The sequence below is a fragment of the Etheostoma spectabile genome, unplaced genomic scaffold (assembly GCF_008692095.1).
Source record: "Etheostoma spectabile isolate EspeVRDwgs_2016 unplaced genomic scaffold, UIUC_Espe_1.0 scaffold397, whole genome shotgun sequence".
NCBI classification, from domain to species: Eukaryota; Metazoa; Chordata; class Actinopteri; order Perciformes; family Percidae; genus Etheostoma; species Etheostoma spectabile.
This window is the reverse complement of record NW_022605601.1, coordinates 613335-630386: the sequence shown is the minus strand read 5'-3', so window position 1 is coordinate 630386 and position 17052 is coordinate 613335. Positions and strand designations below refer to the sequence as shown.

Genomic DNA, 17052 nt, shown 5'->3' with positions numbered 1-17052 from the left:
GAAGGAGCTTTCTCAGAGATACATAAAAAAAAAAATCCTACTCTATTTATTTCAGATAGATAATTTTCATTTACATGTGTTGCAGTTGTATTTCTAGACAACATACAACCTCAACATAAGAAGAATGTAGCATAATATGGATGTGAAAGCAGTTATAAATAGGCTATGTGACAATAAAGTTTCAACAAATAATCGTGATAATTAATCGTGAACACACTATTGATCAAAATAATTGTGATTATCATTTTGGCCATAATCTTTCAGCCCTAGCAGATGCAGTCACTATCTAATTACCTAGCTGCAAATGCATTCGCTCTAAAGACCAGAACAACCTAGAAAACAATGTAGATAACAAGGGAGATAGAGCTGAAAATTCCTGCCTGACTAGATTTTTTATTTTTATTTTGTTTAAAAAGCATAAGCCGATTCTATTAAGACAAGTTTATGAATTGATAGTGCAGTGCACTGTTATCTTTGTTTAAGTTAATCTAGTTGGCCCAGCAGATGATCATCAACATGGTAGATGAGATATTATGTTTTCTTTTCACGCGATGTCAGCAATATATGTGACGCTTATGATGAATACAGGTAAATTAAAAGCTATTTCAGTTTTTTGAGATTTAAAGTGTGGTAAATCCAAAATTTAAATTTAAATCATGGCGCCATTCATGACATGACACCAAAACAATCTGATCTATTGTATATACCACGTGTTACGTGGTACGTTTTACTTGTTTCCTAACCAAGTGGTTAGTGAGAAAATGTGTTTGTAGTATTTTGGTGAACGTTTTCTTCAAGTCCAGATATGTACAGTACATCAAAATGGTGAGTTGCTGCTCATTTTGCACACGGTAAAATCATCACTGTTATTTTTTTAGCATGAAGTTTTAAAATCACCTCTATTGCTTTGTTTGTTAGCACTTTTTTCAAGTTTGATTAGTTACTCCACCGCCATAGGAGCTCTATTAGTAAACAAACAAAACTCCAATCAGCTAAGTGAAAAGAAATCAACATTCATTAACAGTGGCAAACTTTTCCTTTAGTCTTATAAATATAAGAGCTAAGAGGGAGCAAACATTATCAGGGATTTGTCTGCAAGTTTGCAGGCAATTGTTTTTCAAACCATGTTTGTTACTGTGCATGGTGCAGGGAAATACGATAGTTAAAATGTTTTTTCAGTAGCAATAAAATGGCATGATGCTCTTAGACAGCAGCATGCGCAGTATAAACCCATTGAGTCTGTCCAGTATCTAAAATTTGACCATCTTCTATTTGTATGAGTGGTGGACAATCTCTGCTCTCCCACCTGTCTTTGGTGCTATCTCACTGCTCAAAGACTTCATTATTGGATGGCAGGCGGTGCCGTCAAAAATCGAAACTCAGTGGCAAGGAAATAGAGCCTGGGTAATCTGTCAGACATAAACTGCCCTCAACATCCTTCCCTGGCTGCCGACCTTGGAGCCAGTATGTATATGTGTGTGTGTGTGTGTGTGTGTGTGTGTGTGTGTGTGTGTGTGTGTGTGTGTGTGTGTGTCTTGCACATGACAGATGATTGTGTGTTTAAGTGTTCAAGTCTCTTCTCTTTGTGTGATACTGCCTGTCTGTGTATGTGTGTGGCCATCTCTTTGCCCTTCTTAGCAGATTACAACTGGGAACTGGCCTTATCTCTACCAAGGCATGGAGTCTGAGATGATGTGACAAGTCTCACTCCAGCTAACTCACTGATGAAGAGAGTGAGAAACTATTTTTTTTTACACATTTGAACGCTTGAAGCCTACAAACACAATATAAGAAGCTGCCAACATTTTGTGCCAATGTTCAGTATTATTAATTTTCACCAGAAGAGTAAGGCACAGAAAAATCTGTAAATTCAAATTCAAGAAAATAACAACAATAACAACTCTAGCGCTGTGTCTCAAAATGCACACTTCTGTACTTACACTTGCTATTTTGAGTACATAGTGCGTTCACATTGACAAAGTATGGCCAAACGTAAGGCACTACAATTACACGGATTAACTTTTGACTTAAAGCAGTCAAAATATTAAGTGGACACTACTTGCACTCAACGGCCGACATCTAACAATTACTATTGAAGTGGCAAAAACCCATGGTTGCCTACAAATCAGTAGGTCAGTGGTTCAACCCCTGTTGTACCCTGTTGAAGTGGCCTTAGGCACTGAACTCCGAATTGCTCCCAATGCTGCGCCATTGGTGTGTTTATGTGTGTGAATGTTTATCTGATGAGCTGGTGGAACCCCTGTACGGCAGCCTCAGCCACCAATGAATTCATGTGTGTGAATGGTGAATGGTTCCTGTACTATGTAAAAGTGCTTTCAGTGGTTGTTGCAAACATTGCCGTCCCGCAATCTGGACCACCATTGGGAGGAAAAGTACATTTTAGCTCACTTAACAGCAAACATTTCTGTGTAAGAGGTTCATGTTAAAGGGCCGCCAGTGCATATGTTACATGCTCAATGTAACCTGCTCGTTAGGCAGTGACGTCATTTAGGATTCTAGTGGCCTAAGGGTAAAAGCTCTTCCTGACTCTCCCAGTTCCGGCTTGTTGTATCCAGTACCTTTTTCCCAACCTTAATAGGGAGAAAAGGCTGTTATTTTGGTGGTTGGATCTTTAATGATTCTCCAAGCCATTTTCTTGCAATACCACTTATTGTATGTTGAGCCAAACTAACCACTCTTTGCAGGGCCTTGTGGTAATGTTCCCCACTCTTGATGGTGCAGGAATAGAAATTCCTCAGTATTTTAATGGGGGTACCCAGAATTTCCTTTACATAGGTGGTAGTCTCGCAGTGCCAGACCTATCTTCACAGGGCTGCAGAGGAAGGTTGGGCTAGCCCACTAAACATTTCTGGATAGGGGAAAAAAGTGCTCTGGTTTATTGGCATTTCTTTAAACTGATCAAAATCATCTTGGGCAAAGCACCAGACACAGCAACGGTGCCTCTGCAAAATAGCCTAGGATATGAATGTATTTTGGTGGAACATGTGTATATTCAAAAGTTGTTTTAGTTGTGCAACAGAAAACGCTGATTCTACAGTCTAGCTAGCTGTCTCAATTTACCCTGCAGAGATCTGAAGAGCAGAACCCGTGAACCGACAGCAACGGTATAGACTATATAGATGGTAACCTTTATATTATTATTATGGATGTTAACAAAATTGGGTGTTTTAGCATGTTAGCATGATAAACATGTCCATAGCTTGTATGTGGGACAGCTTAAAGCGAAGCCAGGGCACCGGTAACGCTAACGGATGTGTAACGTTACGAATGGTCGCTGTTTTGACCCGAGTGCCTGGGTCCGTTTCCCGATGGTTCAGTAAACTGCCGTTAGCGTCCTTAGCACCGGAGTTAAGTGCTGACCGGGATGGCTGCTAGCTGGCTGGGGGCTAACTGTGGATGTGTCCCCGGGCCGGGGCTGTAATGATAGTGGATGGTTGCTAGCTGGCTGGGGGCTGACTGTGGATGTGTCCCTGGGCCAGGGCTGGTATGATAGTGGATGGTTGCTAGCTGGCTGGGGGCTGACTGTGGATGTGTCCCTGGGCCGGGGCTGTAATGTTAGTGAATGGTTGCTAGCTGGCTGGGGGCTGACTGTGGATGTGTCCCCGGGCCGGGGCTGTAATGATAGTGGATGGCTGCTAGTTGGCTGGGGTCTGACTGTGGATGTCTTCCTGGGGCTGTTGTCAGCTCTCATCCCAACTGAAGACTTGCAGTGCGGGGAGACTGAAGCAGAAGACAAGGTTGTGCTAGCTAGCTATATTACAATTAGATTAGTCGTCTATCTATACAGCTAACGTTACTGATGAATTCATGGGTAAGCCCAGAGTTGTTAACCGTGGTCAAAACAATCATAGTAAAAATATCTGAGCGTGTTGAACGGTGTCGTAATCTTATGTTACTTACCAAAAATTACATTGGCATTAGCTACTTGTCAAGCAGCACCTTTACTCTAGGCACCAAAGCACTTTTTCTCTACTGTTACCATTACCATTATTCTTATGTCTCATTCCAACAAGTTAATGAACCACTGAAACGATTTTGGAAACATCAATCAATCAATCTTGAAATCAATCAATAAGGTATCTGTTGTATGTGTTGTAAAGCGGGACGTAATCAATTACAAAACAATGTGGCAGTTAAGGCAAAAAGTTTTATTACGTTTACTTAGAACCACCCCAAAAGAAAAGAATTAAGTCAAATCGTTGGTCATAAATTGGGACACAAACTGAACCCTGGGTTTGGTATATCGTTACAGCCCTAATATATTCGTATTGAACCAAAACGGCACGGGCGTCTCGGTTCGGTACATGTTTTTACACGGAGAATACACAGAATAAAAATGAATAAAACACACGTGCAAATTATTTAATGTAAGGCAGAACTACCGTTAGATACACTTTTCTTAGGGACACCTAACCTGTAGCCCTGCTTAGCTCTGAAGATATGTAGCCGCTAGCCAAGTCGAGTGAGTTAGAGCTAGCAGCACACTAATATGGATGAGTAGCCTAGCCTATGGTGAGTGGAAGAGACCTAAAAGAGTTGTGGGTCCTCTTTAAGTTCGCAAGTTTGGGAAAACTTGGGTTCCCAGTCAGTTACCGTAGTACAGGTGAGAAAGTGGTGGATAAGACGAGGACTGTGTGTGAGCGTTGTTTAGCAGTCGTCGGGTATGTGAGTGGAAATACATCTAACATGCTAACGCATATCCGATACCATCACCCAGATCAGAATCACTGGAATGAAACAAAAAAATGTCCAACTTTTCTTCCACACAGTGCTTAACTGGCCTTTAGCAACAAACACAAATAGGACCAAAAAATCCCTGAAGCAAATGGAATTTACATGTCATATGCGCCTATAACCTAGCATAACCTAAGAACCTAGCATTAGAAAAGTATTTGCTGCATGTACTCGAACTTTGTTACAACATGCTATTCCATCCACACGAGGCAGGTAGCATCTCCAGATTGACCAGACACACAAACAAATTTGTATAGATAATAAAAACACCAACTCTGCTATATCTTGACCAAAATAAATGCTATCAACGCAAAACTTTACATTCTTGTTTGCCACTCTCAAGGTCTCCCACAGAGTTTACAAAATCACGCAATGCAATATTGCGCAATACCAACTTTTTCTAACTTGTCCTAAGACACGCAACCAATCTGCATGAAACCTGGTACATAGCATCTCCAGATGGACCTAAACAAAAGTTAGAGAAAGAATTTTTCCTCATTAAAGTATGTGCATTTGACAACCAATCAATAATCCTAGCTAGCTTCCACATACATATCTCGGCCAAATCAAATGGTATAAGCAAAAAACTTGAGATATTTGTTCAACATCCCAATACGATGCTGCGTACCAAATTTGTCAAAATAAGCAAGGTTTATTTGTTTTAGTTAATAATTCATTTAAAGATTTACATTCAAAAGAAAGTTTGCAATTGCAATATCTCTGCCACAGTATGTGCTATCAACACAAAAATCACAAAACTTGTGATGCCGTTGTGTGGCTCTGTACCAAATTTGGTAAAGATCGACCATTTGGGGGCGCTATAGTCAACGTAGACCAGTTTGGGCCCCTTTACCCCTTCTAAGGTCGAGCACGTCGTATACAACTTCAAACGGCACTTCTGATTCATAACTTAATAACTTTATAATCATAACTAGTAGAAACATATGGTCTTATGGAGGTGAAAGCTAACAGTTACCCCTTTTTGCTGATGTCTTTGTTTGTCTTTCTAACCTTACAGCAGGTTTTTGTATCCAGCCTAGAAGTCCAGAGTTTTTTGGGGTCTTTGTGCAATTAATCAATACTGTTACATCCAAGATTGAAACACTTTATGTAAGAAATGTAAATGGTTTGTCCTTTATATGAGTTATAATGTTCAATATGTTTCTTTTCGCAGTGGATGACTCCAAATATATACAACTGTTTTAACATGTACATTGTACTTTATTTTTTAAATAACTGTTAAACAGGTAACCAATTATTAAGTTAAAGTTGAGACTGACTAACATTCAGTATTTGTTTGTAGACTTGCTTAATACACTTTTAAGTCTTTGACAAATGGAAAGTTTAGGCCCATTGTTAGAATGCTAGATGGAGAGTCAAGAGATCAGTCATGAATCAGTTTGGCAAGTTACTTTTAAAACAGTAGTTACAGTTACTAGTTAATTCTTCCAAAAAGTAACATATTAGTTACTCAGTTACAAATTATAGAACTAGTTACTTCAGAAAGTAACTACTGCCTTACTATCAAGTACATTTTCAAATGCTCAAATGTGACCCCACATATACCCCTCTTTAACGGAACCTAAACATGTTCAATTATTTGTGATAAATCTGAATATTAAAATGGACACTTGATACAATACATTATTAACAGAAATAATGGACACAAATCTGTATTTTAATGTTGCTCTGGGACAAAGTGAGACTAGCCTCTAATGAAATGCCATGTATTATGTTTATATAGTCCATCAATACAAATAACACAATAGATGTTGTGGAATTTTTTATATTTATTGCCCCTCATTTGGGCTTGCCATACCTGTCTCTCGTTGACTGACTCGCTTGTGTTGTTTGTTGTGTGTCTGACTATGCATGCTTTGAACACCCGCCCAATTCTACCTCTGATTGCCTTACCATGAAGTTTTACTCAACATCAGCATTTATGCGCTTGTCTCGTGTAATGCCCACTAACCAAGGAATAACAGTAAAAAAAAGTCTTTGCCTCTCGGCTCAGAGATCTAGTTGGTATGATGCTGCTTCAATTATAGTAAGGGGATGCATTGTAACAGCGTTACTAAGATGAGAAGAATAATCAATTAGATTACTTAAAAAAGATAAACGCCGTTAATCCCATCACGGCAAATGTCTGGACAAAATTAAACAAAATTGTCTTGATATTTCACTCTGGTGGAAAAGAGCCAAATTCCTATAAATAACTTGTAAGCCTACTACCGATTATTTCTTTAATACATTTAATTGATTTAATAAACTAAGCCAAATAAAAATACAGGCTTGCTACTAAAACAACCTGCACTAAACTGCTGTGCTAAACTAAGCATAGTGGAGCCTGACAAAAAGTCCACCAGAGACACAAACAAAGAAATGGAGACAGAAACACAGTGCACAAGAGTGCAAAAGGCTCTGCACCTAGAAATACAATGTCAGAGTGGAGAGGCAGGGAGAGCAGAGCATGCATATAGGCATCCTCTCCCATCAACTTCTGCTGTAACCGCAATCAAACTTTCTGGAGGCTAAGAGAGAGATGACAGCTTTGCAGGAAATAAAGAGTGACCAGCTTCTGTTAACGTCACAAAATTGCAACGTACAGATAGGGAATTGTTGTGATTGGAGAGAAATTTGAGCTCCAATGAATGTAGTATGCGGGCAGGCAAGGCTCTAGGATGTGTAAAAGGCGGACAGAAGGTTTGAGCTACTGGAGATGTACTGTGTGTTTAATTTATCATTCCACAAAGATTTCTTGAGTCAATATATTAGAATTTACAATTGTAATGGAAGCTCATATTTGGAAGTGTTTCTAGCAAGATCTTCAGATCATTTAAGATTAAACTGCACATATGACTTTCATTTGATTATTCAAACAGCAGTTTCAAAGTTAATGTTTTTCTTTTAGAAATTGGGGTTTCACTCACGTCATAACCAGGGTCTCATCTCCTGGCTCACTTAAGAGTCCATCAACGAACACAGAGGTGCTGGTAAAGTTGTGAACAGTCCAAGTACGTCCTTCATCAATACTAAATCTGTGAACAGACAGACAGTGTTCACAATCACCACATTAATAAGTCTCCTTTTGGCTGAAAGAACCATCATTGTTTTTAAAACAGCCTTGCAGCAGAGTTAGTAATGTAATAACAACAAACAACTCCTAGGATTGTTCAAACCCTGCTCCTTGTCAGTTAATACAAGGGCTGTGACAATAACAGCATCAACGCAATACTGGCAGTGACGTGACATTACCGCAGCAATTTAGAATTTATTTTATTTAAACAGGGAAAATGCACAAATTAACATTAACTTTTTACATTAATTAACATTAGTGCTATTTTATCGCCAACAACAATTTTTTTTTGTTTATTAAAACAAAAATTCCATGCAAGTAAAATACAAAACATCCAAATATACAGTTTTACAACCAGTTACACATAATTTACAATAAAAACTTCATTCAAAATTATGTGCTCAATCGTTCCCCCTCCCCAAACCCTTCGCAACAAAGCTATGCAATCCTTACTTCTCCCAATAAAAACACACACACACACACACAAACACACACACACACTTCACAAATGTGTACAATTTAGTTGTAACAGTAAACATTTTTTTGTCAAACTCAAAAAGATTTGAGGATTTGAACATTCCACTGACTTATGGCCACAAAAGAAAAGGATAAATTGCCAAACAAAGTTTTGCGATTGGGAATATGCACACTCCTCTAGTGGCTGACTTAGTAGCTTAGGACTTAGGCTGTCTAGTAGCACTTTTTTGAGTTCTGAGTTGAGCGTAATATATTTTTTAAGAGGAGAAGCAACAGCATTATGTTGGCTTTTTTAAAAGCCAACATAATGCTATTAAAATATTGTACTTAATGTTTATTTTGCTTTATTTTGGTGATATTTAAGTTTTTTTTGTCATGGATCTTAAGGGCTATTTTACATAATGATTCAAGTGGTCTTAAGGATGTTTTACCTGCTTGAGACTAACTCCTCATGTAGTACAAAAAGTGTAGACCAATCATTTCACGTAGGTAGGTAAGCAAGTAGGTTGATGGTAGGAGAGTTTCTTATATGTCTGAAATTTACAAGGTTACATTTCCGTGTGCTACTCTTTATTTTTTAACATCTTCATTTTTTATTTATTTATTTAATTTAACTTTTTGCTGGTGAAAGTTACAGGAGAATAGATGTTTAGATGTGTGATATGAAATATAATGAAAACAATAATCAGTTAGTTATCCTAATCGACTTATGTTCTTAATGGTACTGAGGCGGAGAGGATGTAAGGGAAGGGATGTGTCTGAGAGCTTCTATCTGAATCACATCGTAATGTATAATGTAATTTCGTTTTGGTAAAATAGATTTTTAAAATTTGTAATATTAAAGTGATTACGGAGACATTTTTTTGACAGACTTAAGTTGCTCATCACTTCAGCTTTACAAGAGGATGGACAGTCCATTCAATTAATGGGGGATTTCTTTCTTTTTTGAGTCTGTCACTGAACGCACTGAATTTCTTTTTTCTAAACCAAAAGGTCAAGTTTAATCTTTTTCTTTAAGATTATTTTTTGGGCATTTTAGGCCTTTATTTTTATAGGACAGCTGAAGACATGAAATCAGAGAGAGAAGAGGAATGACATCCTGCAAACGGACGCAGATTGTAGTCAAACCCTTGGCGCTGATAGACAAGCTGTTAGTGCTGTGAGTTAGCTTGTTAGTAGCACGGTGCAAGATGTTTTGTTTTATTTCTTGGCAACTGATTGATTTGCACCCAAACTTGGATGCTTAGGGCCAGTGCTTGTTCACCAAGTCCATGTAAACAATATCTGTACTCTCGTACAACATCTGTTACACATGTCACATGGTTCCGGGTGTAAAGTTACACACAAACACAAAGAATTTATTTATTAAATTAAGGAAATGTATGTAATCCTTCAAAATGACAAGAAATAATGTAAGACTGTAAAAGAAATGTAATACTTTGTGAATGAAATTTCAGACTGTTCTGGAATATTAAATTTAAGACTTTTTTAAGACTTTCAAGACCCCGCAGATACTCTGCTAAGATTTCACACAATCACCTCAAGTGACCAAAACAGTTAGTCACAAATTTCAGCATACTTCTAAAACTACTTTTTACAACTTGTAAAATGTAAAAGTTATTTTTAAAAAAAGAAGTACAATCATAAAATACATTGTACTTAGATATTATTCTATCTGAATAGAAAAATACATGGTACTTTAAAAATACTGCTTAGATCTGTTCAAATTTAACAATACCGTATCAGAGAATGCCAAAATCATCTGTTTCTGAAAAGACCCTTAGACCCAAGAGGGTCATCATAAACAAGATGCCACCAAAGCAACTATCAACAGAATCGTATTTCACTGGTTAAACAGAATGGTCATTATACAAAGTTGCTGGTCTGCATTAATATGTAGACCTAGGTTGCAAAAAGTAGCAAGCTAGTAAAGAGGAAAATGTCTAGTCTAGTCCAGTTGCGGGACTACTTGTGTCGGTAGAGACAAATAATATATAAAAAAAGAAAATCATAATCTGTTTTGCTTTTCACTGTTAACTAATAAATGGTGCTTGTAGAACTGTTGTATAAAAAAAAAGGTAAAAAAGTTCTTGTTTCTATGACTAAAGCACAGCAGTGTTGATATTCAGTACAACAGTACTCCCTCTCGTGTGATGTTGCTAAAATAATATGATCTCATCTGGTTAAAGAATGTGTTACCGTCGTAAGGATTGCTATTAACATGTTGACATAATGTAACAGTGATCTTACTTGAGTATCTTGAGTGGAATAGAGGTGTCCTTGATGGCAACAATGACCCCTCCGTGGTCCAGGTACAGGATGTGATGCTCTTCCTCGAAAACCTTAAAGTATAAAGTTGGAGGTAAAATGAAAATAAAATCCTATTGCTAAATGTAATAATATTATTTTAAGTCAGTCCAAATTATGTTAACATTTTAGAATAGAGATGCACCGACTGAATGGCCGACCTTCAGGTGACCGGATATGACCAGCAGGTCAGAGTAACATAGGCCAATTTTATGCATGCCGCATGTTTAACATTGTGCAACATCAGCATCACATGTGCACACGCACCGCCACTCCATCAGCAGTTTATGAATACAGAAGTTTAGTTTGATAAATATATCAAATTTGTTTAGTTGGATATCGGATGTGAAGAGAAGGAAATTGTTGGACATTAACATTGCACTAGATGTGTGTGAATTTCCCAAACCAGGAGAAATTCATAGTTTTATTTTGTAGGCATCAATTATCTGTTAAAAAATGTTCTATGTTCTATGCAAAATGAAAAATGTACTATTATAAAATATATATATATATATATATATATATATATATATATATATATATATATATATATATATATATATATATATATATATACATACATACATACACACACTACCGGTCAAAAGTTTGGGGTCACTAAGAAATTTCCATTGCACTCCATTATAGACAGAATACCAGCTGAAATCAGTGGCATTGTTTTTTTTAACCAGGGCAGCAGTTTTGAGATTACTTTGTGTGTTTACATAATTGCAAAGGGTTCTCCGATGTTTTCTTAGTTAGTTTTTTAAAATGATATCATATTAGTAAACAGGATGTGCCTTTGGAACATTGGATGAATGGTTGCTGATTATGGATAATGTAGATATTAAATTAAAGATCAGCCCTCCACTCAGTTCAGCTGGTATTCTGTCTGTAATAGAACGGAATGGAAAATTGTAAGTGACCCCAAACTTTTATATATGTGTGTGCTTAAAGAGGTTAGAAAATATGAAATCGGAATCAGCTAAAATCAGTATCAGCAGGCCAAACTCATTGAAAATGAAGGTTACTCATTGAATGGAGGTTCGGAACAACAAAGAGAGAGGAAAAAAAGACCAATAGAATGTACCTGTCTCCACGTCTTCCCGCAGTCTGAAGTTATGTACATCTCTTCCTTATACTCTACTAGTTTGGAGCCAAGGTTACCTGAGAGAGAGAGATGAACAATTTTAAAATCAGACAAGGAGTCTCAACAACAACAATGCAACAACAAGAATTAAACTAGAACTGCAAGCAGTTATGATGGGGTCCCTGACAACCCCTGGGGAGGATGCAAAAGCGGAACCTAAAGCAAAACCTAAAGCGGAACGGGGGGAGGCAACCGAGAGGTGTGAGCTGCAAAGTCTGTGGTACATTGCCATTAACATTGATTGAGTAAAAGAAAACTCGTAAACGTTGATGATAGCACCCCCTAATGGCCAATCTTCACCAAATGTGTTATAGAGCCTCAGAGTGGCATGTCAAACAAGCATCACAAGTTTTATGTTGATAGAAATTACCATGGCAGAGAAAGCACAATTGCAAATGTGCCACTTATATCCAAGGAGTTATGGCAAAATGTTGATTGTAACACTCTCCTAATGGTCGATCATCGCCTCATTTGGTACTAAGCATCGGAGTGGGATGTTGAACAATAACAGGTTTTGCTCTGATACCTATTAATTTGGCCAAGATATGCCAAAGTTTGATTTTTTGTGACTAGCTACGAAAATTTGTTAATTTTGAAACGTTAAACTATGCACACTATGCAATTTAGCACAGTTTAAAATTCTTTTGATCTTTTGGTCAGGTCCATCTGGAGATGCTACACACCAGGTTTCATGCAGATTGGTTGCATGGCCTAGGAAGAATTGGTTGAAAAAAATTGGTTTTGCACATTGCACCATACTTTGAAAAAGCTTCTTAGCAGAAAGGGGTGTGGCATATATCACCACATTCAGCTCTATTCAACGAACATGGATGTAAGGTTTTCTAATGTGTAATGTGGGAGATGTATGCAAAGACATATTTGACGTGATTATAGCACCACCTAGTGTTCCACATATTAAAATTTGGTATGTGAGGTCCCTGACCCATTGTACATCTACCATATAAATTTGAAGTTGATCACATTGGTGTAAGGTGGTCAATCCAAACGTGGGTGCCATAGGCCACGCCCACTTTGACAAATCAGTACCCCACTGTTGGCGTGGCCTCAGGAGTGGCCATACATGGTACCCTCAAAATTTTGTAAAAATCGGATGAGCCGTCATTAGAAATAAACTTGCCTATGATATACTGCAATTTTCGCGCGTAAAATTCTAGGCGGAATGGGCATAGCCTATATCAGGAGATTCTTGTGACTTTTACAAACGGAAAAATAATAATCTTTGCAATTACAATAGGGTTCCAAAGCCCTGCTGTGTGAACAGCATAGCTTTGCTATCGCAGTTCCCACACCTTGGGCTTGGACCCCTAAAACGTCAGGAAAGAACATAGAAGTCAAGAGAACCAATGTGAGGAGACTAGCCAGTAAATAACCAAACAGACACAAAGTCAAATGCAGTACAGTAGGTTTGAGGATTTCCTTCTTGGAACTAATTTAGGGGCTTTACTTTTTGATTATTCTTTAAAGGAACATGGTGACTTATTGGGACTTTATCTTATTTACCGTATCCCCCAGAGTAAGACAAGTCGATACATACCCTCTCTCCGTGCATGCTCTAACTCTGTCTGATGCCTCCAGCATTAGCTTAGCCTAGCAAAGATCCTGCAGTTAACTGGTTCCAACTAGCTACAGCTCCAAATAAGTGACAAAATAACGCCAACATGTTCCTATTTACATGTGATTTGTGTAGTCACAGGGTGGTGTACAAATAACAAGGTCACATGAGACACAGCCATCTTCTAACTGCATACTAACTCGGAACTATATCCTCACAAAAGATAAGCACTAGTATTTCTGCTACTTAGGCGGAGTGATTTGCTCGCCGCACCTGAGAAGCCCGGTCACGGAGCAGATAGTTTGTCTGGAGTTTGTTCAGAATTGCTCGTTTTCTGTTGGCATAGGTTGGTTGGCCTGTTCCACATATACACCACCAGTCCGTGTTTGTTCTAAGTCTCCCCTCGACCTCAGTCTGTTCAGCATTTTTGTCTATCAGCGTCCAAAATTTGTAACTCCTCGTCTGTGTATTCTGGCTCAAAAAGATATGGTTTTGGATCATGGTTTGATACCAAGTAAAAATCCTCCGACCATTTACCAAAGTCAGCCATAGTCACTAGTCTTGTTCACAACTAGCTAGCTAAACATTGGTTTTGTTGCCAGAAGTAATTGTGTTTTCCGGTGTTGCGCTAATCACTCTTTCTTTAATTGTCTATGTAATCACTCCGCCCAAGTAGCAGTGCTTTGCCTTTCTGAGAATATAGTTCCCAGTTAGTTTTCGGTTAGAATCTGGCTGTATCTCATGTGACCTTGTTATTTGTACACGCAAGAATTACCTAATGCTGGTGGCGTCAGATAGTTACAGCACGCTCGGAGATATGTATATGAGGGTATGTAACAACTTATCTAACGCTGGGGGATATGGTGAATAAGCTAAAGTCCCAATAAGTCAGCATGTTCCATTAAGCAATTTACCGAATGGAAAGAATGGTGGTAGTGGGGGGAAGGGTGACTTTTATTTGTTGGCAGCAGCTTTGCGGAATTGTTGGCGGCAGCTTGGCAAACTAAAAAGCTGCAAGACAAACGCAGATGTTGAATGTTGTTACACTTCCTGTGTTAGCAAAACCGACTCACTAGTTTTTGATGAGTTTAATGCAACCATAACAAATACACAGGGTCAGTATTAAAGCACTACCAGATGGTTCTTGTGAATTTTGGGCTACTGTCAGGTCTGTAGTTAACATACACCTCATGGATTGTGGGTAACTTTAGTTTCTGTGTAGGTGTTAGCCATGCTGCTGTATGCTGACTAATAAACGGTTAATAATCCGTCAAAGTCCGGGTTATCATTATTATATCTATTAACACGAAAGAGTAAAGAACATAACAAAAAGTGGCGACAGGGAACCCTGGACTGATCCTTGCTGTCAGCAATGGAGGAGTTTTATTCTGCTTTTCTCTGCCGACGCACACTGTCCAGGTAATATCAGAATCAGAATCAGAATCAGAAATACTTTATTGATCCCCGAAGGGAAACTCTGTGTTGTAGTTGAACAATATATAAAATAGTGTAGAAATACAAGAAATAAAGAAAATAAGGAATTGGATACGTACGGTATTTACATAAAGGAATGTTATTACATTATTTCATAATTCACATATTAGGATTTGGAATGGTGAAAAGTTAAATATAATAATAATAATAATATTGGGGATTTGAGATTGCACACATGTCAGGCCAGTGTTATTGCACAAAACAGATAATACAGATAATATTGTCCAGTTTCAACCTCTCTGTGTGTGTGTGTGTGTGTGTGTGTGTGTGTGTGTGTGTGTGTGTGTGTGTGTGTGTGTGTGTGTGTGTGTGTGTGTGTGTCAGAACTTAGAGGGAGGAGTTAAAAGTTTGATGGCCACAGCAGGAATGACTTCCTGTGGGCTCGTAGTGCATTTTGGGAGAATGAGTCTGTCACTGAAGTGCTCCTGTGATTGAGCAACAAGCCATGGAGGGTGCGAGACATGTCCAAGATGGCATGAGTTTGGACGCATCCTCCTATCTGACACCCCCGACAGAGAGTCCAGATCACCCCCACGACGTCACTGGCCTTGCAATCAGTTTGTTGAGTCTGTTGGCGTCCGCTACCCTCAGCCGCTGCCCCAGCATGCAACAGCAAAGAGGATAGCACTGGCCACACAGACTCATAAAACATCTTCAGCATTGTCCTGCAGATGTTGAAGGACCTCAGCCTCCTCAGAAAATAGAGACGGCTTTGGCCTTCGTAGAGGGCTTGAGTGTTCTTGGCAGTCCAGTTTATTGTCCAAGTGCATCCAGGTATTTGTAGTCCTCCACGATGTCCACACTGACCCCCGGAGGAAACAGGGCTCACTGCTGCCTTGGCTCTCCTTAGATCCACCACCAGCTCCTTGCTTTGTCACATTGAGCTGTAGATGGTTCTGCTCACTCCATGTGAAAAGTCCCCCACACAGCTCTGTACTCGCCGTCCCCCTCGCTGATAATACACACAGAGAGTATCAGAAACTTCTGAAGATGGCAGGCAGACTCGTGTGGTAGTTGAAGTCTGTGGGTAGATGGTGAGAGGAAGGGAGAGAGGACAGTCCTGCGGGGCCCGGTGTTGCTGACACTCTGTCTGATACACAGTGTTGCAGGCGCACATACTGTGGTCTGCCAGTCAGGTAGTCAACAATCCAGGACACGAGGGGGGGATCCCCCTTCATCGCTGTCAGCTTCTCACCCAGCAGGGCCGGCGGATGGTGTTGAAAGCACGGAAAGTCAAAAAACATGACCCTCACCGTGCTTGCCGGCCTGTCCAGGTGGGGTAGATGCGGTTGAGCAGGAGATGATGGCGTCCTCAACTCCCAACCGGGGCTGGTAGGCGAACTGGAGGGGGTCCAGGAGAGGTCTCACCATGGGCCGCACTGTTCCAGAAACAGTCTCTCCAGGGTCTTCATAATGTGGAGGTCAGTGCCACGGCTGTAGTCCTTGGCGTCACTGGGACGTGGCGTCTTTGCACAGGAACGAGGCAAGATGTCTTCCACCAGCATGGGGACCCTTGGAGACTAAGGCTCCGTTGAGACATGGTGAAAGACTCCACATAGCTGAGAGGCACAGGCTTTGAGCACCCAGGATGGATACCATCAGGCCTGCAGCCTTATTAGAGTGGAGTCTGGTCAGCTGTCTTCTCACCTGGTCAGCAGTGAGGCACACAGAGGTCACAGGTGGGGTGGGGAGGGGGAGTCAGGCTGGAGAGAGGTGTTAACGGAGGGCTAGAGGAGGGGGAGGTAGGTCCTCCTGGAGGAGGACAAGGGACAGTGAGGGGGGGAGGGGGAAGTAGTGGGGTTGGAGGTGAGACAGCAGTTGTGTTAATGGGGGGATGGGCAGGAGCAGAGCATCAAATCTGTTAAAGACAGATTGAGTTCGTTGGCCCTGTCCAAGCTGCCTTCAACCTCTCTGCTCAGCTGGTCTAAACCAGTGAGTGTCCTCATCGCTCCAGACTCCTCAGTTGTTTGCGGGATTTACGCTCCCTTCCTCCTGTATTCTCCTTAGTCCTCTGATCTTCACCTAGGTCCCCCTGAATGGCCCTATCCTCCCTATTCCAGCTCTGAAAGCCCTCCTCTAGCATTCAGGATGTTCTTGATGGCCTTTGTTACCCACGGTTTGTTGTTTGGGTAACTGAACAGTCCTTGCTGGGACAGTGCAGTCCACACAGAAGTTTAGTAATTGAGATACACTCAGTCAGCCCATCTATGTCCTCTCCAT

At 39.9% G+C, this 17052-nt stretch overlaps 1 protein-coding gene across 1 annotated transcript in view; it reads right to left on the bottom strand.

Annotated features, from left to right (window-relative positions):
* The window catches only part of sorcs2 (sortilin-related VPS10 domain containing receptor 2), a 530001-nt gene that overhangs the window by 44270 nt on the left and 468679 nt on the right, over positions 1–17052 (bottom strand). Inside the window, exons 12-14 of the mRNA XM_032511626.1 lie at positions 11706–11782; positions 10559–10650; positions 7686–7793 (exon numbers count right to left, since the gene is read on the bottom strand). Of these exons, the coding sequence (XP_032367517.1) occupies positions 7686–7793; positions 10559–10650; positions 11706–11782 (277 nt within the window). The remainder of the gene's footprint in view (positions 1–7685; positions 7794–10558; positions 10651–11705; positions 11783–17052) is intronic.